The sequence below is a fragment of the Galeopterus variegatus genome, unplaced genomic scaffold (assembly GCF_000696425.1).
Source record: "Galeopterus variegatus unplaced genomic scaffold, G_variegatus-3.0.2 Scaffold5784, whole genome shotgun sequence".
NCBI classification, from domain to species: Eukaryota; Metazoa; Chordata; class Mammalia; order Dermoptera; family Cynocephalidae; genus Galeopterus; species Galeopterus variegatus.
The window spans coordinates 87,927-113,960 of NW_007731895.1; the positions used below are offsets into that span (position 1 = coordinate 87,927).

General features: G+C 37.9%; 1 protein-coding gene and 2 pseudogenes across 4 annotated transcripts in view; 2 read left to right on the plus strand and 1 right to left on the minus strand.

The window, feature by feature from the left end:
* The window catches only part of ZFYVE16 (zinc finger, FYVE domain containing 16), a 62,449-nt gene extending 37,497 nt beyond the window's left edge, over positions 1 to 24,952 (plus strand). For all 4 annotated transcript variants that reach the window (XM_008589972.1, XM_008589974.1, XM_008589973.1 and 1 more), the window contains 4 exons: positions 18,065 to 18,227; positions 19,256 to 19,361; positions 20,234 to 20,401; positions 22,706 to 24,952. In XM_008589972.1, coding sequence (XP_008588194.1) covers positions 18,065 to 18,227; positions 19,256 to 19,361; positions 20,234 to 20,401; positions 22,706 to 22,864 — 596 coding nt within the window. In that variant the 3' untranslated portion in view covers positions 22,865 to 24,952. The remainder of the gene's footprint in view (positions 1 to 18,064; positions 18,228 to 19,255; positions 19,362 to 20,233; positions 20,402 to 22,705) is intronic.
* LOC103605397 lies at positions 11,050 to 11,825 on the minus strand (annotated as a pseudogene).
* Positions 13,142 to 13,453, plus strand: LOC103605396 (annotated as a pseudogene).
* Positions 24,953 to 26,034: the final 1,082 nt, after the last annotated feature.

Below are 26,034 nucleotides of genomic sequence, written 5' to 3' on the forward strand. Positions count from 1 at the left end.
GGATCCCACATACAGACCGGTTCCCGCTCACTGGCTGAGCGAGGTGCGGGAGCAACACCAAGGGTTGCGATCCCATAGCCGGTCCCGGTCCGGTACGGGCGCGACACTGAGGGTTGCGATCCGTTGCCGGGCACGAAAAAAAGACAAAAAGGAAAAAAAAAAGAAATCTTTCTATGCTATGGTTAGAAAGATATTCTCCTATACCATCCCTTAAGATTTAAAGTTTTGCCTTTCACACTTAAGTCCTTAATATATCTGGAATTTATTTTTGTGTATTATGTGAGGTAGAGATCTGGTGACATTTTTTTGCATTTGAATAGGAGTTGATCCAGCATCAGTGACTGAATAGTCCCTTTCCCCCAATAATCTTTAGGACCACTTTTGTCACATGACATACTTTATTTGCATAAGAATCTGTTTCTGGGCTGTTTTTAGCTTTTGTTATTGTTTTGTCCAGTTTGCCTAACTCCACACCAGTACCGTACTATCTTACTTTTATTTTTGAATTTTTAGCTTTTACTATGGAAAACATCAAACATATATAAAAGTAAAAAGATTCTTATAATAAATTGTTGATGGAACCATCACCCACCTTTAACAATTATCAATTTATAGCCAATCTTACTTTATTTATGTCCCTTATCTACTCTCCCTTCATTTCATTTATAAATAGCGTATATCCCTACAAGAAAACTATCTTTTCAGAAACATAACAACAATACTATTATCACACCTAAATATTTTATCAATAATTCCTGTATATCAAGTATCCCATCAGTGGTCACATTTCCCCCTTTGTCTTTTTTTTTTTTTTTAGTTTGTTCAAATCAGTATCCAAATAAGGTCCAGTCACTTCCAGTGATTATGTCCACTCTTTAATTATGTCTGTTTTCATTTCTTCTTGTGATTACTCTGTATCTTAATCAGTATAGGCTGCCATAACAAAAATACCAGATTGGGTGGCTTAAACAACAGAAATTTATTTTCTTACAATTTTGGAGGCTGGAAGTACAAGACCAAGGTTCCAGCAGGGTTGGTTTCTGGTGAGGCCGGCCTCCTTTGCTTGCAGACTCTTCCTTCTCGCTGTGTCCTCACATGGCCCTTTCTCTGTGTGCATTCTTAGAAAGGAGCGAATTCTGATGTCTCTTCCTTGCCTTGTAAGACACCAATCCTTTTGAAATAGGGGCCCTTTATGACTTAATTTAACCTTGATTACTTCCTTGAAAGCCCTACTCCAAATACAGTCACATTGGGGTTTAAGGCTTCAACATATGAATTTTGGGGGAACACAATTCAGTTCATAACATTTAGATTTTCTAATTCTTGAGTCAGTTATGGTAGTATGTGTCTTTCTAAGAATTTTTCCATTTCCTCTAGGTTATCTAATTTGTTACAGTTGTTCATAGTATTCCCTTATAATCCTTTTTATTTCTGTAAGGTTGGAAGAAGTATCCCCTCATTCACTGCTAATTTTAGTAATTTGAATTGTCTTTTTTTTTTTTTTTGCATTTTAGTAAAGATTTGTCAATTATTTTTTGTTTCTCTATCCCTCCCCTACTGCCTTCTTTTGTATGTATGTGTGTGTTTTTTTAAATTGTGTTCATATTATTTTTTTAGTAGAATTTAGATTTTTTTATTTAATTTTATCATTACACAATGTAAACATTTTTTGTGGCCCTTTACCAGTTTCTCCCTAACCCTCCCTCCCCCAAACCCTTTCCCACCCTTGGTGTCCTTAGTTCTGTTCTCTCCTTTTGAGAGTTCAAGGAATTATTGTGATTGTTGTATCTGTTGTTTTTTTTCGCAGCTCCCACTTTAGAGTGGGGACATGTGGTATTTCTCTTTCTGTGCCTGGCTTATTTCGCTCAACATAATTCTCCCTAAGCTCATCCATGTTACTGCAGATGGCAGAATTTCATTCTGTTTTATGGCAGAGTAGTATTCCATTGTGTGTGTGTGTATGTGTATACACACACCAGATTTTCTTTATCCAGTTGTCTGTCAATGGACGTTTAGGTTGGCTACATATCTTGGTAGAAGAGGATGAGGGTGAGGAGTAGTAGGATGAGTAGGAGAACTCCTAGTATATCTTTAATCGTGTAGTAGGGGTGGAATGGAATTTTGTCTGAGTCTGATGGAATTCCTGAGGGGTTGTTGAATCCTGTTTCATGTAGGAATAGGAGATGTACAACAGCTAGGGCTGAGATGGTGAAGGGTAGAATGAAGTGGAGGGCGAAGAAACGTGTGACGGTGGCTTTGTCTACTGACAATCCACCTCAGATTCATTCTACTATGTCTGTGCCGATGTATGGGATGGCGGATAGTAGGTTTGTGATTACTGTTGCCCCTTAAAATGATATTTGTCCTCAGGGTAGGACGTAGCCTATGAATGCTGTGGCTATGGTTGTAAGGAGTAGGATAATGCCAATATTTCAGGTTTCTAAGTAGGTGTAGGATCCGTAGTAGAGGCCTCAGCCTATGTGGATGAAGAGGCAAATGAAAAATATGGATGCTCCATTGGCATGGGCGTATTGAATAATTCAGCCATAATTTACGTGCTGGCAGATATGGACGACGGAGGAAAATGCTGTTGTTGTGTCTGCTGTGTAGTGCCTGGCTAGGAATAGTCCTGTGGTGATTTGGAATAGTAGGCGTGTGCCTAGTAGTGAGCCAAAGCTTCATCATATTGAGATGTTTGATGGTGTGGAGAGGTCAGTGAATGAGTGATTAATAATTTTTAAGAGGGGGTGTGATTTTCGGATGTTGGTCATTAGATTCTTGTAGTTGAAGTACAATGGTGGTTCTTCACATCATTGGTCATGGTTCCAACCTATGTAAGAATTGTGATATATGCTGCATTTTTGTTGAGCGTTGCCTTTGTTGTTGGTTTTATGGGGTTTTCTTCAAAGCCTTCCCCTATTTATGGTGAGATGGGGTTGCTTGTTAGTGGGGGGATCGGTTGTGGTATAGTGGTTAGTTTTGGGGGGTCTTTTTGGGGGTTGATGGTGTTTTTGGTTTATCTCGGAGGTATAATGGTGGTGTTTGGGTATACTACTGCTATAGCCATTGAGGAGTATCCTGAGGCTTGGGGCTCAAATGTAGTTTGGGGGGCTTTGCTGTTGGGGTTGGTGATAGCGTTGTTTGTGGTTTTGTAGATGGCGTGTTATGATGAGGTAGAGGTTGTTATTAGTTTTAAGAGTATGAGTAATTGGGTGATTTTTGAGGGGGAGGGGGGCGGGTTATTTTCATGAGGATTCTACGGGTGTGGCTGTGTTGTATAGTTATGGGTGCTGATTGGTGGTGGTGGCTGGATGGTCTTTGTTTATAGGTGTGGTTATTGTTATTGAAGTTACTCAGGGTGGTTAGATAATTAATAGTGTAGTTGTCAGGATTGTAATGAGGAAAGAAAGGAAATAAAGTTTGATTAGACCTTTTTGGTTGGACGTGGTTGTTGCAGCTAGTACTTGGAAGTGGGCAATGTTTTGGGGGATTGCTTTTTCTAGTCAGGCTAGGTCTAGTGTTTGGGAGGCTGTGCTTTGGCGTGTGGTTAGGCTAAGGTAGGGTACTGTATGATGGGTAAGGGTTGGGAAGAATCCTAGGAGGGTGAAGTTGTGTGAGGGTGAGGATAGTTTGGGGATTAGGTTGAGTGAGTTTAGGCATAGTTCTAGTGCTAGGGTGAAGCCTAGAATGGTGATGAGGAGGGTAGATAGTTTAAGGTAAAGGGGTATGGTCATTGGGGGAATACTTATTGGAGGGATGCTGTTGGAGATGATAAAGCCGGTGAAGATGCTGCCGATTATTAGACGTTTGGTCGAGTTGGTCAAGTTGGGGTTGTTTTCGTTGATGTTTATCAGGGTTGGGAAGCTGGGTTGTCCTAGTAGTGTAAGAAAAGTGGTCCGGGTACTGTAGGCAGCCGTGAGGGTGGTGGCAATGAGTGTGATTGTGAGGGCTCAGGCATTGGTATACAATGTGTTTATGCTCTCGATTAGGTCTTTGGAGTAAAAGTCTGTTAGGAACGGCATACCTGTGAGAGCGAGGTTTCCAATGATTAGAGAGGTTGATGTGAGGGGTATAGTTTTATGTAGGCCTCCTGTTTTTCGGATGTCTTGTTCGTTGTTTAAGTTGTGGATAATAGAGCCAGAGCATATGAATAGTATGGCCTTGAAAAATGCGTGCATGCAGATGTGGAGGAATGCTAGATGTAGTTGGTTGATGCCAATTGTTACTGTTATTAGGCCTAGTTGGCTTGAGGTGGAGAATGCGATAATTTTTTTAATATCGTTTTGTATTAAGGCGCAGATTGCTGTGAATAGTGTGGTAAGGGCACCTAGGCATAGTGTTAGTGTTTGGATTGTTTTATTGTTTTCTATTAGGGGGTGGAATCGGATTAGTAGGAAAATTCCTGCTACGACTATTGTGCTAGAGTGGAGTAGGGCTGAGACAGGTGTGGGACCCTCGACTGCAGAGGGTAGTCATGGGTGCAGGCCAAATTGGGCGGACTTACCCGTTGTGGCAAGGAGGAGGCCTGTTAATGGGAGGGGGCTTGGGTTTGTGTGGAGGATGAATAGTTGTTGAAGGTCTCATGCGTTTGAATGTACAAAAAATCATGTTATAGCTAGGATGAAGCCGATGTCACTGATACGGTTGTAGAGGATTGCTTGCAGGGCTGCTGTGTTTGCATGTGTTCGGCCATATCATCATCCAATTAAGAGAAAGGATATGATGCCTACTCACTCTCACCCGATGAAGAGTTGGAATAGGTTGTTGGCGGAGACCAGGATTAGTATTGTGATAAGGAAGGTGAGTAGGTATTTGAAGAAATTATTGATGTTGGGATCTGATTGCATGTATCATAGAGAGAATTCTATGATGGATCATGTAATGAAGAGGGCTACTGGGATGAAAATTATAGAGAAATAGTCCAGTTTGAAGCTAAGGGATAATTTTTGTGTTTGGATGGGGATCCAGTGTCAGTTGGAGGTGATTGTGTCCTGTCCGGAGTAAATGAATGCGAGGGCAGGTGTGAGGCTTGTCAAGAAAGCAAGTTGGGTTGAGGTTTTCACGTGGTAGGGGTAGTGTTCATTTGTGTTGGTAAGGGTGGGGATGATGAGAATGACAAGTGAAATTATTGTTAGAGATGGGGGTATATTTATTACTTTTACTTGGAGTTGCACCAAATTTTTGGTTCCTAAGGCCAATGGATTGCTTCTATCCTTTAAAAGTAAGAAAGCCATAGTTTTAGGTATGGTCATAAGAATTAGCAGTTCTTGGGATCTTTCTTGGTAAATAAGGGGTTTTGAGTCTCTGTTGTCAGGTTCACAGCCTAATGTTTTGTCTAAACTATATTTATAGTAAAGGGGCCCTAGAGCTGTTTTGGGGTTGAGGGATAGGAGTAGAAGTGGGATGATGTGTATGAGTATCAGGGAGTTCTCTCGTGTGAGGGATGGTTTGATGCTGTTGATATGATGTGTGAGAGCACCTTGTTGTGTTGTGATTAGTATAAATAGGGTGTATAGGGCTGTGATTAGCATGTTGAGTCTTATGAGGATAATTGTAATATTTGATCATGAGAATGGTGTTATTATTATGAATAATTCTCTGATTAGGTTGATAGTTGGTGGGAGGGCAAGATTTGTCAGGGAGGCCAGTAGTCATCATGTTGCTATTAGGGGGAGGAGTGTTTGCAGTCTGCGGTCTAGGATTTTAGTTCGACTGTGGGTGCGTTCGTAGTTGGAGTTTGCAAGACAGAAGAGTAGGGATGATGTAAGTCCATGGGCAACTATTAGGGCTGTAGCTCCTGTGAATCCTCAGGGTGTTTGGATTAGGATAGCTACAATTACTAGGGCCATGTGGCTGATGGATGAGTAGGCAATGAGGGATTTCAGGTCTGTCTGATGTAGGCAGATAGAGCTTGTCATGACTATTCCTCATAGGGAGAGAACAAGGAAGGGGTAGGTTATGGAGCCTGCTGGGGGGTTTACAATGATGGTGATTCGTATCGTTCCGTATCCTAGTTTTAGGAGGATGGCTGCGAGAACTATGGATCCGACGATAGGGGCTTCTACGTGTGCTTTTGGTAGTCAGAGGTGAAGTCCGTAGAGTGGTATTTTTACTGTAAATGCTGTTATGCATGCTGTTCATAGGAGGGTGCTGGATCATGAGGGTAGGGGTGTTTGGGTTTAGTGTTGAAGTAGCAGTAGGTTTAATGAGCCAGTGGAGTTGTGGATATAGGTTAGTGCGATCAGTAGTGGTATGGAGCCAGAGAGGGTGTAGAATAGGAAGTAGAGTCCTGCGTTCAGTCGTTCTGGTTGGTTGCCTCATTGGGTGATAATGATTAGGGTTGGGATTAGTGTTGCTTCAAATAGGATATAGAATATGATCAGTTCTGTGGTGGTAAATGTTATGATTAGGAAAATTTGTAATGAGGTTAATGTGAGGATGTATAGTTTTTTTCGAATGAGTGTTTCTTTGGAGAGGTGGTGCTGGCTCGCTATAATCATTAGGGGGAGGAGTCAGGTTGTTAATACTAGAAGGGGGGTCTGAGAAGAAGCTTAATGATGTGGTTGTGCTATTCTCGTTGTGGTTTAAGAGAAGAAGAGTGATGAGGCTAATTAGTAGGCTGTGGGTGGTTGAGTTAATTCAGATTGTATTATTGTTGGAGTACCACGTGGTGGGGATGAGTATGATTTTAGCATTGTAGGAGGTTAAGGTTTTGTACATGGTCTAGACCGTGTCAGAGATCACTACTAGAAGTGCTAGGCCCACAGCGGTCTTGCAGCCTGCGAAGATTAGGAGGATGATGGGGAGGATGTAGGATAGGGTGAAGTGTAGGTTTAGGGATAGGAGGGTAGCTAGGACGAATAGGGATAATATTATACCCTCCAAGCATAATAGGGAGGATATAAAGTGGGATCGGTACATTAGTAGTCCTACAAGGGATATAGTGTATGCTATGATGTTAATATAAATTGGAGGCATTTAGTGGTTATGAAGTATCACAATTTAATGGGTTGAAACCAGTTGTTTTAGTTAAACTAACTACCATATTCAGCTCATTCTAGGCCTTTTTGGGATCATTCGTAGGCTAGGCTTAGTGCTAGTGTGAGAATTAGGATAAGTGCCATGGTGAGTATCAGTTGGAGGTTATTTGTTTGGGTGGCTCACGGGAGGGGTAGTAGTAAGGTAATTTCTAGATCAAATAGTAGGAATGTGATGGCTACCAGGAAGAATTTTATGGAGAATGGTAGGTGGGCGGATCCTACTGGGTCAAACCCGCATTCGTATGGACTGGATTTTTCTGCATAGGTATATGTTTGGGGGAGTCAGAAGGCAATGGTGATAAGTAAGAGTGCTAATGCTGTGTTGGTTAAGAGAGTTAATGCTAGGTTTATTATTCTTTTCTGGGCTCTGACCAGATCTTATTGATTGGAAGTCAATTGTACTAGCTGATACTGAAAGAATAGGATCCTCATCAGTAAATGGAGATGTATAGGAACAGTCAGACTACATCTATGAAGTGTCAATATCAGGCTGCAGCTTCAAAGCCAAAATTGTGTTTGGATGTGAAGTGGAATTTTAGTTGGCGTAGAAGACAGACGGCAAGGAAGGTGGATCCAATCATTTTATGGAGGCCGTGGAAACCTGTTGCTATGAAGAATGTTGACCTGTACACACTGTCAGAAATGGTAAAGGGGGTTTCAAGGTATTCTGAGATTCGGAGGAGTGTAAAGTAAGTGCCCAGGGAGATTGTGACAAAGAGGGCTTGGAGCATATGTTTGCGGTTTCCTTCTATGAGGCTGTGGTGGGCCCAGGTGATGGATACTCCGGAGGCTAGCAGTACTAATGTGTTGAGTAGTGGAACCTCCATGGAATTGAGGGGGTTGATGCCTGCTGGTGGTCAGTAACCTCCTATGCTGGGGGTCGGGGCTAGGCTTGAGTGGTAAAAGGCTCAGAAGAACCCGGCGAAGAAGAAAACTTCGGATGTAATAAATAGGATTATTCCGTATCGTAGTCCTGTTTGGACGATAGTTGTATGGTGGCCCTGGAAGGTGCTTTCTCGTACTACATCTCGTCATCATTGGTACATGGTTAGTAGGTTAGTAATCCTAGGGTTAGTAGGGTGCTGGAATTAAAGTGGAATCATATCGTTAGGCCGGATGTTGTGAATAAGGCGGATAGGGCTCCTGTGAGTGGGCAGGGGCTGGGATTTACTATGTGGTAGGCGTGGGTTTGGTGGGTCATTAGGTGTTGTCATGTAGGTAGAGGCTTACTAGGAGGGCAAATACGTAAGCTTGGATTAGGGCTACGGTAAGTTCGAGGATGGTGAGTAGGGCAAGGAGGGTGAAAGTAGCTGAGGCTGTCAGGAGGTTTAGGGTTATTAGTACTAGTGTAGCATTTCCGATAAGGTGCATAAGCAGGTGGCCAGCTGTGATGTTAGCTGTTAATCATACGGCTAGGGCTATAGGTTGGATGAAGAGGCTGATGGTTTCAATAGTTACGAGTATTGGGGTAAGGGGGGTGGGTGTACCTTGGGGAAGGAGGTGGGCTAGAGATTCTTTTGTTTTGTGGCAAAAACCTAGGATCACTGTTCCGGCCCATAGGGGGATTGCTATGCCTAAGTTTAGGGATAGTTGGGAGGTGGGTGTGAATGAGTGGGGTAGCAGGCCTAGTAGGTTTGTTGAACCAACAAATAGGATTAGTGAGGTTAGTATTAAGGAACACGATTGTCCTTTGGTGTTGTGGGTTGTCATCAGTTGTTTCAGAATAAGTTGGATTAGTCATATTTGTAGGGAGGTTAGGCGATTGTTGATGAGGCGGGAGGGAAGAGGATACATTGCGTTGGGCAGGAGGATGATGAGGGCTACGATGGGTATTCCCATTAGTATGGGGGTGGTAAAAGAGGTGAATAAATTTTCATTCATTTTTTTTCTGATAGGTTTGTGTGTTTTAGTATTTTAGTAATTTTTCTGTGGGGTTAGAGGGGTAGGTGAATTTTGAGAGTTTTAGTTGAAGTATAATGAAGAGTATTAGGATTATAAATATAATGGTGGTGAATCCTGTCGAGGTATCTAGTTGTGGCATCTCATTGTGGGAAGGCCAGTGTTTCCATTCTTAACTTATAAGGTTAATGCTATTTAGCTTCACGATGTGCTTATAATGTTAAGGTTGATCAATCTTCAAAATGTTTGAGTGGGAAAAGTTCAAGTACGATGGGCATGAAGCTGTGGTTTGAGCCTCATATTTCTGAGCATTGTCCGTAGAATAGGCCTGGTCGCATTGCTCTTAGGGTTGTTTGATTTAAACGTCCCAGAATCGCATCCATTTTTAGGCCTAGTGAGGGTACAGTCCATGAGTGCAGCACGTCTTTGGATGAGATTAGCATGCGGATTGGGGTTTCTATCAGGAGTACTGTTCAGTTGTCTACTTCTAGGAGTCGGAGCTCCCCTGGTTTTAGGTCGGTGGGGGGTTATATATGAGGGGACTTATATATGAGTCGAAGTTTAGGTCTGCATAATCTGTATATTCATAACTTCAGTACCACTGGTGGCCCATGGCTTTGACAGTTAAGAGGGGGTTATTGATTTCATCTGTTATATAGAGGATCCGTAGTGATGGAAGGGTGATTGAAGTTAGGATAACAGCGGGTAAAATAGTTCGTATGGTTTCCACCATTTGGGCATTTATAGTGCTTGTGTGCGTGAGTTTTGTGGTTAATATTAGGGAAATTATATAAAGGACTAAGGAGCTGATTAGGAACACGATTATGAGGGTGTGGTCGTGGAAATATAATAGTTCCTCCATGATGGGGGATGTGGCGTCTTCTTGTAAATAGAGCTGCAATGAACATGGGAGTACAGGTATCCCTTTGATATGATGATTTCCATTACTTTGGGTATATACTCAGCAGTGGGATTGCTAGATTGTGTGGCAGTTCTATCTGTAGTTGTTTGAGGAAGCTCTATACTGTTTTCTACTACGGCTGCACTAATTTGCAATCCCACCAACAGTGTAGGAGGGTCCCCCTTTCTCTCCACATCCTTGCTAGTGTTTTCTACCATACTAATTTGCAATCCCACCAACAGTGTAGGAGGGTCCCCCTTTCTCTCCACATCCTTGCTAGCATTTGTAACTCTCTTTTTGAGATTGGCCAGTCTAAGTGGCATGAGATATCTCAGTGTGGTTTTGATTTGCATTTCCCTGATGGTTAGTGATGTTGAGCATTTTTTAATGTGTCTGGTGGCCATATGTATATCTGACTTTGAGAAATGCCTGTTCAGCTCTTTTGCCCATTTTTTAATTGGGTTACTTGTTTTTTTTACTGTTGTTTGCATTTCTTGCTTTTTTGTTAAATATAGTGTACCATTTTAATTCATTTGTCACTTCTAATTTTTTTTTTTTTAGTTATTTCTTAGTGGTTGCCATAGGCATTACAATTGATATCTTGGCTTATAACAGATAATTTAAATACCAACTTTATTTGCATAGTATACAAAAACTTTGCTCCTATATCATTCCCTTTCTCCTCCTTTGTGCTTTTATTGTCATACAAATTACATATTTGTACATCATATGCCTATCAACAGTTATTTATAATTATTGCTTTATGCAGTAAGTTGTCTTTTAAATCAAGGAGAAGAGTTAAAACCAAAAATACATTTATATTATCTTAATATTTACCTATGTAGCTACCTTACCTGTGCTCTTTATTTTTTCACATGGACTCAAGTTACTGTCTAGTGTCTTTTCATTATAAGTGTAAAGGAATGCCTTTAGTATTTCTTGTAGGTCAGGTGTGCTAGCAACATATACTCTGTTTTTGTTTATCTGGGAATATCTTAATTTCTCTGTCATTTTTGAGTAGAGTTTTGCTGGATATAGAATTCCTGGTTAACAGTATTATTTTTCTTTCAGCACTCTGAATGTCATTCCATTGTCTTCTTGCCTACATGATTTCTGATGAAAAGTCAGCTGTTGATTTTAAATGAGATCCTTTGTATGTGATGTTGCTGCTTTTGTGATTATCTGTCTTTCTTTGTCTTTTGATTATGATTATTACGTCTAGGGGTAGATCACTTTGAGTTTATTCTACATTTGGAGTTCTTTACACTTCTTGGATGTGCAGATGAATGATTTCCATTATGCATGTATTGGCACTCTTGAAGATGTCCACATAGGTCTCTGAGGCTCTGTTCTCTCTCTTTTTTTTCTTTTTAATGACCAAAACGAAAAAGCATCTAAAACCAAAACTTCTGGAAGAACCACTTGTTCATGCCCATCTTGTACCTCCCTTCAAACTTGACTGTGGCCTCCCATCGCGCCTTGCATTTAAGAGCAGGGTCTTTGAAGACGTCCTTGTTGACAACGTTTTATCTAAGGGGATATCCACAGAGTACCTTATGGGCATGAGGTGATTGTAGTTATAAACTTTCACAGAAGATTTGATATTTGACCTCTTGGCAATTTTCTTCTTGCCTGTGTCAGCTGTCACTTTTGGAGGATAGCGGTCAATTCCAGCCACCAGAGCATGTCTGTAGGGGTGGTCTGAGGTGCCATCATTAATGTTCTTCACAATGACAGCTTTACAACCAGAGTAGCATACGGCCAGGACCAGCATCACTTTCCTGGGTTTCATAAACTTGCCCATTCCAGCAGCAGCCAACTGGGCCTTCTGCTCGCTCTGTTCATTTTTCTTTTCTTTTTTCTTTCTGTTCATCAGACTGGATAACCTCAATTGACCTATTTTCAAGTTGATTAATTCTTTCTTCTGCCTACTCAAATCTGTTGAGTTCCACTAGTCATTATTCATTTCAGTTGTACTTTTGAACTTCAGAATTTATATTTGGTTCTTTTTTATAATTTTATAATTTCTGTCTCTTCGTTGATATTCTCTATTTGGTTAAACATCATTCTCATAATTTTCTTTGGTTCTTTAGATATGTTTTCCTTTAGTTCTTTTATATATATATGTGTGTGTGTGTGTGTGTATATATATACACACACACACACACATATATATATACACACACACACACACATACATATATGTATATATTTATGGCTGACCAGTACAGGGGTTGAACCCTGGACCTTGTTATCAGCACCACACTCTAAACAAATGGGCTAACCAGCCAGTCCATCTTTGAGCATATTTTAAGTAGTTGATTTATACTTTGTCTTTAGTAATGGTGATGTCTTGGTTTCCTCAAAGACATTCTCCATTACCTGCTTTTTTCCTCCTGTGTGTAGGCCATATTTTCCTGTTTCTTCACATCTGGTAATTTAATGTTGAAAATTGGACGTTTTAAATAATTAATGTGGCAACTCTGGAGATATGATTTTCTCCCCTCCCAGGGTTTGTTTTTATTGCTGTTTGTTGTTTTATGACTTTTCTGAACCAATTATGTAAAATCTGCATTCTTTGTCATTTATGATCATTAAAGTCTGCTCAGTTAGCTTATTGGTCATCTAATAATTGAACTGAGATTTCCTTAAATGCATGGAACTAATAAGTCTCCTAGTCTTCGCTGGCAGCTTGTTAGGGCATGCCTCCAACACTTAAGTCAAGCAGTTAGCAACTGTACCTTAGCCTTCACATTGTGCTTGTGCAGAGACTCAAGGTCTATTCAAGGTAAGAGCTTAGGACCTCCTTGGGTCTTTTTTGAGCATGTTAAAAGCCTTGCACCAGCATGTGGTCTTCTGAATTCCTAGAAATATGTCAGCACTTTTCAAAGTACTTACGGACATGTTTTTCTCCAGCTTTTCCTTTTAAGCATTTAGTTAGCCTATTTGCCTTTATTGTTATTTACTGCCACAGAGTCACAAGGTTAATCACTTTCTCTTTGCATAATCATTTGCATTTTGACAAATGCTGTCTGAGAAAAGACTTTTCTCATTGGGCAAGCTTACAGTCAGGTCAAGTAAAGACAGCCATGTTTGACTTGTCAAATACTGAGAGTTCTCTGGTAATGAGGCTTTGAAGAACCTTCAGTGCCCTTCTCCCTTCTCTGATGGCTACCAGCCAGTTGGTTTTCAAAGTTTCTGCTGAGCTGGGGCGAAGAGGATGGAATAGGGCGAGCTCGCTATTCTTATCAAGAGTCAGGCTTCCAGCTGTTCATGGCAGCAGGCTTTCCATTCTAGAACCATGGGTCAGTTTGTCTATAACCTCACAGAGAAGGCCCCAGCACTGGTTAATGCTGCTGTGACTTACTCAAAACCTTGATTGGCCACATTTTGGTACTATGCCGAGATTGCACTGCCTCCTCTAAATGCTACTGAGATCTCTACAGCTATTCAGAGCCTGAAAAAAGTAGTAAATAGTGCTCAAACTGGTAGCTTTATACAGCTCACAGTTAAGAAAGCTATGCTGCATGGTTTGGTGGCCACTGAGGTGTAGATGTCATTTTGTATCAGAGAGATCATAGGCAAGTGTGGTATCACTGGCTATAATGTTTGAAGACCAATCTTTAACATCTGATTATATTTGATTTTTTTGAGTGTTCATGGGCCATGTGTGACCAAACTGCTATCTGAATAAAGTAAGATGTGTCAAAATTTTTTTAAAAGATTCATTATTTAATAAACAATCTTCAGATTGCTGTAAGCTTTTGGTCAATTTCCAGAGTTCTGAAAGAATTGCTTCTGATACTTTCTGTCAGTTTCCTCATTCCTTTTTGGGGGGGAAAGTATTTTCAGAGGTTCTTAATCTGGTCACTTTCAGTAATGTCATTCCCCATACTATCTAGCTTTATAGGAACCCCTTTCATCCCTAATGTCATACATGCCTTATTCTTTTCAAGAGTTCCTGGCCAGTCTAAACCCTTTGATTTTCCATATTAATTTTAGGATAAACTTGTCAGATTTACAGAAGGTCCACTGGAATTTTTATTGGGATTGCATTAAATCATTAGTTTAATTTTGAGAAAATGGGCATATTTTTTATTTTCAGTACATGGAATACTATAGGTCATTCTAATTCAATAAAATTTATAGATTTCTGTTTCAGGCCTTGCATATCTTGATTTATTCCTATACCTTATGGATTTTATAGCTGATGTAAATGGTATCTTTTTTTAAAACTAAATTTTTTATCTATTGGTGTATAGTAATACATTTATTTCTGTATTTTTATCTTATAACCAGCTACATTGCTAAACTCTTATGTATAATTATTTCTAGATTCTTTTAGATTTTTCTGTGTAGCTAATTATATCCTCTAATAGTAATGGTAATTTTGCTTTTTTCTTCCCAATCCTTATGCTTTTTATTCCTCTTGGATAATGGTTAGCACTCCTAATACAATAGAAGTAGTGATCATAAACACTCCTGTCTAGACCCATGTTTGTCAATTAATACCTTTTAAAAAGAAGTGAGCTTTATGATTTCTATGTGCCATATCTGTTGTTCTGATGATGGAATGTGAAATACCCAATTATATTTCTTATTTGTTATCACACATCTTCCAGACCTTTTTTTTTTTTGTATTTTACTATTGTTGTCGTTTTTTATTGTTGGTCTTGATTTTGCTCCAGTTTTCATGGCAGCAACTTGCCCTATAACCTCAGGTTTTTTGTTTGTTTGTTTTTTCCTTTTTTGTCTTTTTTTACTGACCGGTAACGGGATCGCAACCCTCGGTGTTGTGCCCGCACCGCGCTCAGCCAGCGAGCGGGAACCGGTCTCCACATGGGATCCGAACCCTCGGCGGGAACGCCGCCGCGCTCCCAAGCAGCACACTCTCCAGTGCGCCACCGGGCCGGCCCCTAACCTCAGGTTTTTGATGCACCTAAGAATGCATCTAACTTGTTTGTTATCAGTTTGTTCAGCTTTTTCATTGTTGTTGTGAGGATGGGACTTCCAAGCTCTTTACATATTGGAGCAGAAACTGGAAGTCTGTTAGCATTTTTTGCAGTACAAATGCTTGCTTTCATTATCTCAACCTGTCTTTGTTTCATTCTCATTTTCAAACGATTTTTGCTAGATATAGAATTCTGCTTTGAAAGTTTTTATTCTCTTTTAGTATCTTAAAGATGCTGTTTGTCTTCTGACCTCCATTGTTTCTTTTCTTTTTTTTTAAATTCTATTTTGTTGTGATAAGAAGATTTAACATGAGATCTACCCTCTTAACACATTTTTAAGAGTATAATACATTATTGTGGATGATTGGTACCACATTGTATAGTAGGTCTCTACAGCATATTCATCTTGCTTTACTGAAACTTTATGCCTGTTCATTAGCAGCACCCCATTTGCCCCTTCTTCCAGCCCCTGGCTACCAGCTTTCTACTATTGGTTCTGTTTGACTATGTACCTCATATAAATGAGATCCTGCAGTATTTGTCTTCTGTGACTGGATTATTTTACTTAGCATAATGTCCTTAAGGTTCATCCATATTGTCCATATTGCAGAGTTTCCATATTTTTTAAGGCTGAATAGTATTTCACTGTATGTATATACCACATTTTCTTCTGTTTCTCTGCCAATGGACATTTAGCTTGTTTCTATTTCTTTGCTCTTGTGAAGAATGCTGCAATGAACATTGGAATAATATCTTTTTCAGATCCTGATTTCAATTCTTTTGGATAAATACTCAGAAGTAGAATTGCTGGATAATGTGGTAGTTATATTTTTAAGTTTTTGAGGAACCTGTGGCCTCCAAAGTTTCTAATGAGGAGTCAGCAATAATTCTATATTTGTTTTTCTGTATTTAATGTACCCCTTTATGCAGTCTGTTTTTAAGATATTCTCTTTATCTTTGGTTTTTACTGGCTTAATTGTAGTGTACCTAGATGGTTGTCTTTGCACTTATCCCACTCGTTATTTATTGAGCTTCTCAGATATATGAGTCAATATTTTTCATCAAGGCTGGTAGGTTAGCTCAGTTGGTTAGAGCACAATCAAGGGTTCAGAACCCCATACTGGCCAGCCACCAAAAATAAGAAAAAAAGGAAAAAAATTTTTCCTTCAAATTTGGGGAATTTGTAACCATTATTCTTTTCTATTCCAATCTCTCTTTTCCTTCTGGGACTCTGGGGGTGTGGGGAGTGTGTGTGTGCGTATCATCCCACAGGTCCTTGATGCTCTTCATTTTTCTTCAATCTTTTTGTCCTTCAGATTGGATAATTTTTATTGTTCTTTCTTCATACTCTCTGATTCTTTCTTTGGGCATCTTCAGTCTACCACTGGAGCTATCCATTGAGGTATCAATTACAGGCAGATTGCATTTTTTAGTTGTAGAATTTTTTTTCCAGTTTCTATTTCTCTGTTAAGATTTATTATCTGTTTATTCATTTAGCCCATATTTGCTTTCTATTCTTTGAATATGTTTCCTTTAGGTCTTTGAATATGTTTATAATAGCTATTTTAAAATGTTTTTGTGCTTAATTGGTCATCTCAGGGTTGGTTTCAGTTGCCTAAGGGTCACACTGTCCTGTTTCTGTCTAGTAACTTTTTATTGTGTATTTGTCATTATTGATATGTTTTAGAGACTAGATTTTATTAGCTTTTGCTGAAGAAGTTTCATGTTGTAGCAGACATTTTCATGGTTGATCATCTTAAGCTTGTGTAGACTTAATTTTTCACTTTGCTAAGATGGATCTGTGGAAATCCTAAGGTGTTTACCAATCCCCTTTAATTTGGCAGGACTCAGTCTTCAGACCTGCTTTGTCTGTTGTCTTAGTCCGTTTTGTGTTGCTATAACAGAATACCTGAGACTGGGTAATTTATAAAGAAAATGAAATTTATTGCTTACAGTTTCTGAGGCTGGGAAGTGCAAAGTCCATGTGGTGGTAGTGACAGTGATTCAGGGATCTCACATTGCAAGATGGTGGAGGTAGAGAGAGCAGAGAGAGAGAAAGACAGACTCTCCTCCCTCTTCTTTTAAAGCCCTCAGGACCACACCCCTGACCACCATTTTTAATCTGTTCCCTACTGCATGGTCCTACAATCCAATACCTCTTCAGGGCTCCACCTTCTGATTATCAAAATAGGATTTCCCACCCTCTTAACAGTCACAGTGGGGGCTAAGTTTCTAATATATAAAACTTGGGAGACAATTCAAGCTTCAGTGAGTTTGGGGGGTACATAACTCAATCCACTACACCTGTAAATTTTGTAATGGCTTTGTTTTGGCTTTGCTACAGTGCTTCTTAATAAGGGGTTAATAAGGTCTCTCAACTTTGGTTGGTCCAGACCACTAGTATCCCCCACATTGTTTGACCTCTATTCTCTCTGTTCTGTTCTCAACACTGTAACAGCTGTTCTATGTTTGGCCTTGTCTAGTCTCACTCTGTTAATGTGTCTCCAGTTCTAATCCAGGGACTCAAAAGTCTTACAATCTTCTGATGACCTCCTCTTCAGTATCTTGACCTCAGATTCTAGGCTCCATCAAACTCTGGGTTTTCAGCCCAATAGAGCCACTGTAGTCTTAGTGGGTCATCATGAGGAAATTGTCCCCTGGCAGACTGCCTGGCTATTGTGGGCTTATCTCTTGAGATTAACTCTAGGGACCTCAGTATTGCACTGCCTATTGCCCAGTACCTGAAAACCTCATGCATTTTGTCTAATTTTATGGTTGGTTGTCAGAAAGGGCAAAGTTGGGCCAGCCCAGTGGCGTACTGCGCTAGTGCGCCGATTGGGAAGCGCGGCGGCGCTCCCGCCGAGGGTTCGGATCCCACATACAGACCGGTTCCCGCTCACTGGCTGAGCGAGGCGCGGGGGCAACACCGAGGGTTGCGATCCCGTTGCCGGTCCCGGTCCGGTACGGGGGCGACACTGAGGGTTGCGATCCGTTGCCGGACACGGAAAAAAGACAAAAAAAAAAAAGAAAGGGCAAAGTTATTTTATCATAGCCAAAAGCAGAAATTGTAATCTTTATTTAACCTTTTAAAAAAAAAGAATCTTTAACTTTGTGAAATATTTTTATTTCTTAGTGGAAAACAACCATTAAGATTATTAACAGATTTAAAGCTTACATCTTGCACAGAATATATTTTGATAGTAAATTTTATGGTTTAGACATACAAACTGATAATTAGCAAAAGAAATGTGAAACATAACTCTCATTTCTAGATGGCTTAATGGTACAAATAACTCCAGAGACCATGGATGGCTTGCGGCTAGCTCTACGAGAGCAAAAAGACTTTAAAATTACATGTGGGAAAGTTGATGCAGTAGACCCTACAGAATCTGTGGAAATTTGCTGGGTAGATTCTGAAGAAAAAAGAAACAAAGGGTAGGAATTTTTTGTTACTAAAATGTAATTGATTTGATGGAGGGGGAAGGATAAAAACACCCTGTTAATAAAATTATTTTATGAATGCATATTGAATTATACCATTAATTCAAATGCTTATGCTCCAATTAATAGATGCAGTCTGTTTTTTCAAATATGTACCTAACTGCCTCATGAGTGTTTTCTTGGCCAGAATGCTATAAATTATAAAAGGATGGTTAACTTGGGAGGGGGCCAATAGTAAAACATCCACTGTGTAGTAGTGTGGGCTTGATGCCAGGGCTGACAAAGGCAAGACAGTTTGGTATGATTCCGAATTATTTTGATTCACTATAAATACAAAATGGATTTAGTAATATACATTAGAGGCTTTACAAATTATTACTGCCACTTCTCCTTTTCAGTTACCCGTTTTCTTTCTTTTTTGGAGATTGACTAAGGGATCTGGAGCAAAGAAGGAAGAGGACTAATGCTGAAAAATTCCAAAATAGAGTTTTTGAATTCATAAGACAGCTTTTCTTTTAGGACACTAGCTTAGGTATTCTAAACCTCAGGTCTGAATTGAGCATATGAAAAAGGAGATACAATTTATTGATGAACAAAAAAAAAGATTACTACACAATTAAGAAATCTTGATAAATGACTATGAACTACAGATTTATTTTGTATGTAACTGAGATACTTGTTGCTGCTTTAAATTTAGAACTTTCATAATTTTTTTCCTCATTCCATTTGTTCAAATGTAATAATTCATCTCATAAAAAGCACTTTGGTGGGCCGGCCCGGTGGCGCTTGGGAGTGCAGCGGCGCTCCCGCCGAGGGTTCGGATCCCATATAGAGACCGGTCCGCTCACTGGTTGAGCGCGGTGCGGGCGCAACACTGAGGGTTGCAATCCCGTTGCCGGTCGCGGTACGGGCGTGACACTGAGGGTTGCGATCCCGTTACCAGTCACGAAAAAAGACAAAAAGGGAGAAAAAAAAAAAAAGCACTTTAGTAATAATTCTGTTGTATTATGTTTTATTCATAGTGTTATCAGTTCAGTGGATGGAATATCATTACAGGGATTTCCAAGTGAAAAAATAAAACTGGAAGCAGATTTTGAAAATGATGAGAAGAGTGTAAAGTGTACTGAGGTAACTGAGAGAAAAGGTCCTGTCCCTTTACGTGGTGTGTTTGGATTTTTTTTTATTAGTTGAACTTGGGGATCATGGATACTCAACCTCTGAATGTTTAAATGTAGATTACACTTTTTACGTTACACTTTGAGACACACACATATTGCCACCCCTGACTGTCTCTTATACACCGGATTTGGATTTCCACAGCCTTATTTCAGGCTATCCTATGGTGGTACAATTAAGTTCTGGCAGCATTGCCATCTTTGTATTGTAATATGTTATTTGACCATATTATTTTCATTTTCCTTATTTTACAAAAAATATTTTGACATAATTTATAATCAGCATTCACATATAAAAGTTATTTTTGCATGTTCTAATTATTTTTAAAAATAAGAGGATGTGAAAGTATATAACTATAGATTCTCAACCCTTTAGTCTAGCTCCTTATTCTCCCTCATTCTCACCCTCCCTGGTCAGGCAATTAGTGTTTTCCATTTCTCATATATTCTTTGTGATTTTATGCATGTACAAGATAGAAACAATAGAGAATATAGAAATTATAGAAAATTATTTGATCTTAACTTCATATAGATGTCCTTATAAGGGTGGACTCATTAGTACCTTCTCTAAACTTAAGTTAATAAGGCTTTCATTACTGTAAGTTAACTTCAGTCAAAAAGAGCCTAGCCATTCTCAAATATCATAACCTTTGAAGTTTTTATTTATAGTATGGATCAGGCTATAGATATAGAATGCTCTCAACTAGTGATTTTCGTGGTACTAACATTAGAAATTTATTAAAATTGAATTGAAAGCAGTAATTGTGTTTTTAAACTTATTTTTAATCTTAATCATGACTTGCTTCCTAAATAAATACATTTCAGGTGTTCTACTTTCTAAAGGATCAGGACTTAACTATTTTATCAACTCGTTATCAGTTTGCAAAAGAAATAGCCATGGCTTGTAGTGCTGCTCTGTGCCCTCACCTGAAAACTCTAAAGTGTAATGGGATGAATAAAATTGGACTCAGAGTTTCCATTGACACTGATATGGTGAGGCATGTTTTTATGATGTATTTTTGAAATGAATGTATCATATATTAAAATAATCAATAGTTTCTCTTCTTTTTGTAACCTCTTATTTTGGGATGTAAGAAGGAAACTAAAATTTGTTGAACATCAAATGTATGCTACACACTTTGCACACATTATTCCTATTAATCTCCATAACAGGGGTCAGCAAAGTTTTTTTTTATAAAAGGCCAGACTGTAAATATTTTAGGCATTGTAGGCTGTATGGTTTCTTTCACAACTACTCAACTCTGCCATTACAGTGGGAAAGCAGCCATTGACAGTATGTAAACAAACGAGTGTGGCTGTGTTCCAGGGAAAGTTTGTTTACCAGCAGGGCCAATTTTGGCCTGCAGGCCATAGTTTGCTGACCCCTGCTCCATGACTAGCCTGATAGGTAGGTTTTTTTATTTGCTTTTTCTGACTAGATTCTATATTTACATGATTTAAAATTTACAAAGCCTAAAAGTGTATATATAAAGATACTTCAAAAAGTTCATGGAAGGATTCATATTATAAGTGCATTTTTCCACAAACATTTTGAAGTGTACTCATATAACAGGACTACCTCACTGAACATTTCCAGAGAGCAGCATTCACACTGTATTCCCTGGAGATATTAACTCTAGACTACAATGTAAGTGGTTCCCAGTAGAGTTGTGTAAGGGAAGAGCCCTGGAAAGATCATCTTCCTACCCTTGACTCCTAACCCTTTAGTTCACCTCTATACTCCCCCTCATCTTCCCTCTCTGGTCAAGCAATCAGTGTTACTCATTTCTTATGTATTCTCTATGATTTTTATGTATGTACAAGTAAATAAATGTGTGTCCTTTTCATCCTCTCTCTTTTACACTATTTTTTTTACCATGCTTAACTTAATATATCTTAGAGATATTACGTATTAGTACATATTCCTTTTCACAGTTGCGTAGTAGTAGTTGATTATATAAAGGTACCATACTACTACTACTTCATGCATATTTGATATGTGTTGATTGACATTTACGTTGTCTACAATATTTTGCTTTTGTATGTGTGAGTATATCCATAAGAAAAATTCCTAGAAGTAGAATTGCCAGGTCTGAGTTATGTACTTATTAGATTTTACCATATTGCCCCAAATAGAGGTTGTGCCAATTTATATTTCCATCAGCAGTTTATGAGAGAGCTCTTTCCCCTACATCCTTATCAAAGCATTATGTAATCAAACTTTTGAACTTTTGACAGTTTGATAGGTGAAAAATGATACCCCAGTATTATTTTAATATGCATTTCTTTTAACAATGAGTAATAATCATTTTACAAGTAAGGGCCTTTTTGTTGTTGTTGTTGTTGTTGTTGCAGCTGGCCGGTATATGGGGACCCAAACCCTTGAGGGCCATTTTTTTTTTCTTTGAACTTTCAGTTCATATCTGTTAGGAATATTTATTTTATAACTGTTTCCCACATACAATATAGATTTTCAAAGCAGATTCTTCATTAGAAAGGTTAATCTAAGCCTGGGTGAGTTCATATGCTAAAGGTTTGTTTTTTTCCAGCCAGGATGTTATACTGATAGTTCTTATTGGAAAGAGGAAAATGGTTTTTATTCTATTAAAAGCACCCTTTTCAAGGAAGCGCCTGATAATTATTTGTTATTTGAGTAAGCACTGTTTTCTTTTTTAGTCAAATGTATTAAAATGTAATTTTCACCATCAATATTAAATTCTAATATTAAATATTATTGCAATAACAAATATGAAATATTTTTGTGTTTTTTTAGTTTTTTTTTTTAAAAGATGACCGGTAAGGGAATCTTAACCCTTGACTTGGTGTTGTCAGCACCATGCTCACCCAGTGAGCTAACCGGCCATCCCTATATGGGATCCGAACCCATGGCCTTGGCGTTATCAGAACCACACTCACCCGAGTGAGCCACGGGCCGGTCCATTTTTTAGTTTTTTTTAATACCATGCATTTTTTTATTTAATTGGTGTTGATAATTATTCAAAACCTCAGGCCTGCAATGTGTTTATATGTTCACTGAGAGGAATCCTAAAGTATGAAGTAGTAGAAATTTCATTTTTATGATATCTGTGGGAGGGACAATGATAATTTATATAGTAGATGGATAAAATAAATATAGGAAAATGTAGAACTTTTTTTCAAATAATGTATCAAATATTTTATTAACATGCTTAAATTGAATGGTATTTTAAAATATTTTAATTATTTTGTATTCATCTGCTGAGCTAAACAAGATTGCTCATTTTCTAGGATTGTCTGATCAAGATATTCTTTTTCCAGGTTGAATTTCAGGCAGGATCTGAAGGCCACCTTCTGCCTCAGCATTATCTAAATGATCTCGATAGTGCTCTGATACCTGTGATCCACAGTGGGACCTCCAACTCTAGTTTACCATTGGAAATAGAATTAGTATTTTTCATTATGGAAAATCTTTTTTAGCAAAAGTATATGTGACATATTACATACTGCAAGCTGATTTGTTAAAACTCCAGCACTAAAGCTGAAATGCCATGAACACTAAAAATAAATGTTTGATGTTTCAAATATGTAAGCTTTGCTTTTTAGGCAGGAGTGATCTTTTTAAGTCATTAGCACAATATTTAAATATCTAAAAATTTAAGAAATCCACAGTTTTTGAAGCTTTACACTTAATACAAGTACTAAAAAGACAAGGATTTCTTCTGCCTTTAAAAATTTGTAGGATTTACTATGTTATTTAAATGCTAAGCCAAAGTACCTGCACTTAGGTATACCTCTTTATGCCAAGAACAGTTTTAATAAAGGCTCTTTTCAGATGTAACCTCATGAAGGAAATATCTGTTTTGTGTATATGCAAGTTGGAATACTGGTTTCTAAAATCTGTTAAAATTTACTTCAGTGGCACAGACCAGTTTCAAGATCTTAGACTTTTAAATCTTTGAATAAAGCCAATAACATTTGTATAATTGGACTGGAGACCTACCTCCATGATTAGATAAACTCTGATTACTTGGATTAAAATCAGAATTTTGCCTTTTTTCTTCTCAAATTATTTTATTTATATATATATATATATCATTTTTCCTGATTAAATGGGTATTCTTAAAATAATCATGGGTGCTTCAGGATTTTGTGCTTCTATATTTAAGAATATTGTTTTTATAGCAAGAACATATGATTTCGTATGTGTTTTATAAATCTTTAATAATTTATAAATAAGTAATATTTTTGTATCACTGCATTATTTTTCCTCCTTTCCTTCCAGAGTATACCACTATATTTACTACTTCTAGGAGTAATTAAGAACAGGCCAGATGACTCTTGAAGTAGTCATTATGTAGCAATAAATGAAGCCTGAAACAGGTTCTTTTTTTACATCCACTTCAATCAATTCTGCACATTTTCATTCTCTCCAATGTATTAAGTATAAATTTTTAATGAACTAATTACTTTTGCATATTTTTAATTCTTTATATGGTAGTTATTTTTTATAACAGGGTATTAACAAGTTAAAGTCTATGTATTTGAAACTGTAACAGAGCTTTCCTCTTCAAACAGCAAAAAAAAAAAGGTAAAGGGCATATTTTAGTCCTGTATTGTAGTCGTGTCATTTAAGTTATATAAAATCTAATCATTATTTAAATGCATTATTTATTCTTACATGGAATATATATTTTTTGTATCAAAAACACTCATATATGTCAAGAAAAAGAAACTACACTAAGTAGCCCTGTTTTAAGAAAAATATGAAGCATCTCAGCTTGAAGATCGAGTCAAGGTTATAACTCAGGACCTGAGGTCTCAAGCTAGGAGAGACCAAGAATTTTAATCCATTTGGGCATATGCTTCCTACTGAATCACATTTGTAGTACTATCCAAAGACACAGTTTGGAGGAGAATATCAGTCTTCTGGAAATAGCTACTTCATAAACAATGTAAAATGCTGCAGATATTAAATAAAATGGCAACATGTAATAACTTGTGAAATTTATGAAATGGTATAAGATAAAAATGATTGAATATCAAACTCAATTTATTTTTTCTTTATATAGTGTGTTTAATTTGCAATGCAAGTAATTGCACAATCTATGAATACTGAACTTACCTTAAAATAACCAAATGGTGAAGACTCTTCCATGATGGGATAGATTTGTATTTGTTTTCGTAAAGTCTCTACATTCAATAAAAATTAGAATTATGTGCCTAAATTTTGGAGGCACATTTTAAAGTACTGTATTCTTTGTAGATGTATAATATGTTTCTGGATGCATTTGTTAATTGTTTGGTCATGTTCTTCACATTGGTACTTAATTGGAAATTTTAGTTTTTTTAAGGGTGAAGAAATAGAATGGCTCTCTGTATTCAGTCTGCAATGATCTATTTTTGGTCTTATGCCTTTTAATGCTACTCTTTCTCTGAATTTTGAAATAGGAAGTAAAATCTAGCCCATTTGTTTTCTGCAGCTGTCCAACAAACTTTGTGTGTTATTGTGACTTGCTATGTGCAGAGCACTTTGTTAGGTTTCTAAGTAAAAATTGCTAAAAATGATTAATTGTTCTGACAGAATTAGACATTTCTTATCAACATTTATGGATTCCATGCCCCAAGTAATGGCATGTGTTAAGTGCAGAGAATGCCAACAGGAAAAGTAAAATTTGGCCATGTAGGAATAAAGATGCAATTGTGGGAAACATCCTATTTCCAGAAATCACATACTAGGATATTTAGATCCATGCTCCTGCTGAAAACAACCAAAGCTGATTAAAATACAAAAAGTATATTAAACATCAAAGAATTTAAGAGAATAGAGAATGCCCAGTCCAAAAGAGAAGGTGAGCATGGACCCTTATTGTTACAACCTTATGGAGTGAGGGTGACAGAAGTCAAAGTTCAGGCCCCACTTAAAGTGGTGAATCTTTACAGGAGACCTTCCCCACAATAGGCTGACTTCCAAAGGGTTTCACCTTTAGGATGATGATGAACCAGAAGAGGAGGAACCTATAAATAGTAGCCAATTTTAGAACTGCCTAAATCATCCAAAGAATCTTAAACACTGAACTTGCTTTAAGATGTTCCCACACTGGTGATGCCTCTAGATGCCAGGAAAAATAAAATGTAAATCCTCTCCAAAAGTATTTTCATCATAGGCCTCAAATTACTTTTCATATATAATCTCTGTTAATACACAGTAAAAAACCTAAGTAGGCATACAAGGAAGCTAGATTCCAAAGGCAAGAATTAGTAGAAATAATTAAAACAACTTATGTAGACTTAGGTATTAGGTTTTTGTTTTTTGTGTTTAAAGAAATAAAGTGAGGTGTGAAGGTATCTGCAAAAAAATGGGAAACCATAAAAAGTGATGGAGCTAATTTGAAAAAGAACTGAATACAAACACTGCAAGAATATGTAAAAACTGAACTTCAAAACTCAGTACATAGGTTTAATGGCAGAACAGTACACAGCCAATGGGGAAAATTTATAAACTGAACAATAACCAAAAGAAGTTATCCAGAATGTGTGCTATAAAAAAACTATGAATGGACTGCAAAAATTTTTTGCACCAAAATAAACTCATACAAACTGGTTATATAACATGTCTGAACAGGATCTAGTTTTTTTTTTTTTTTTTT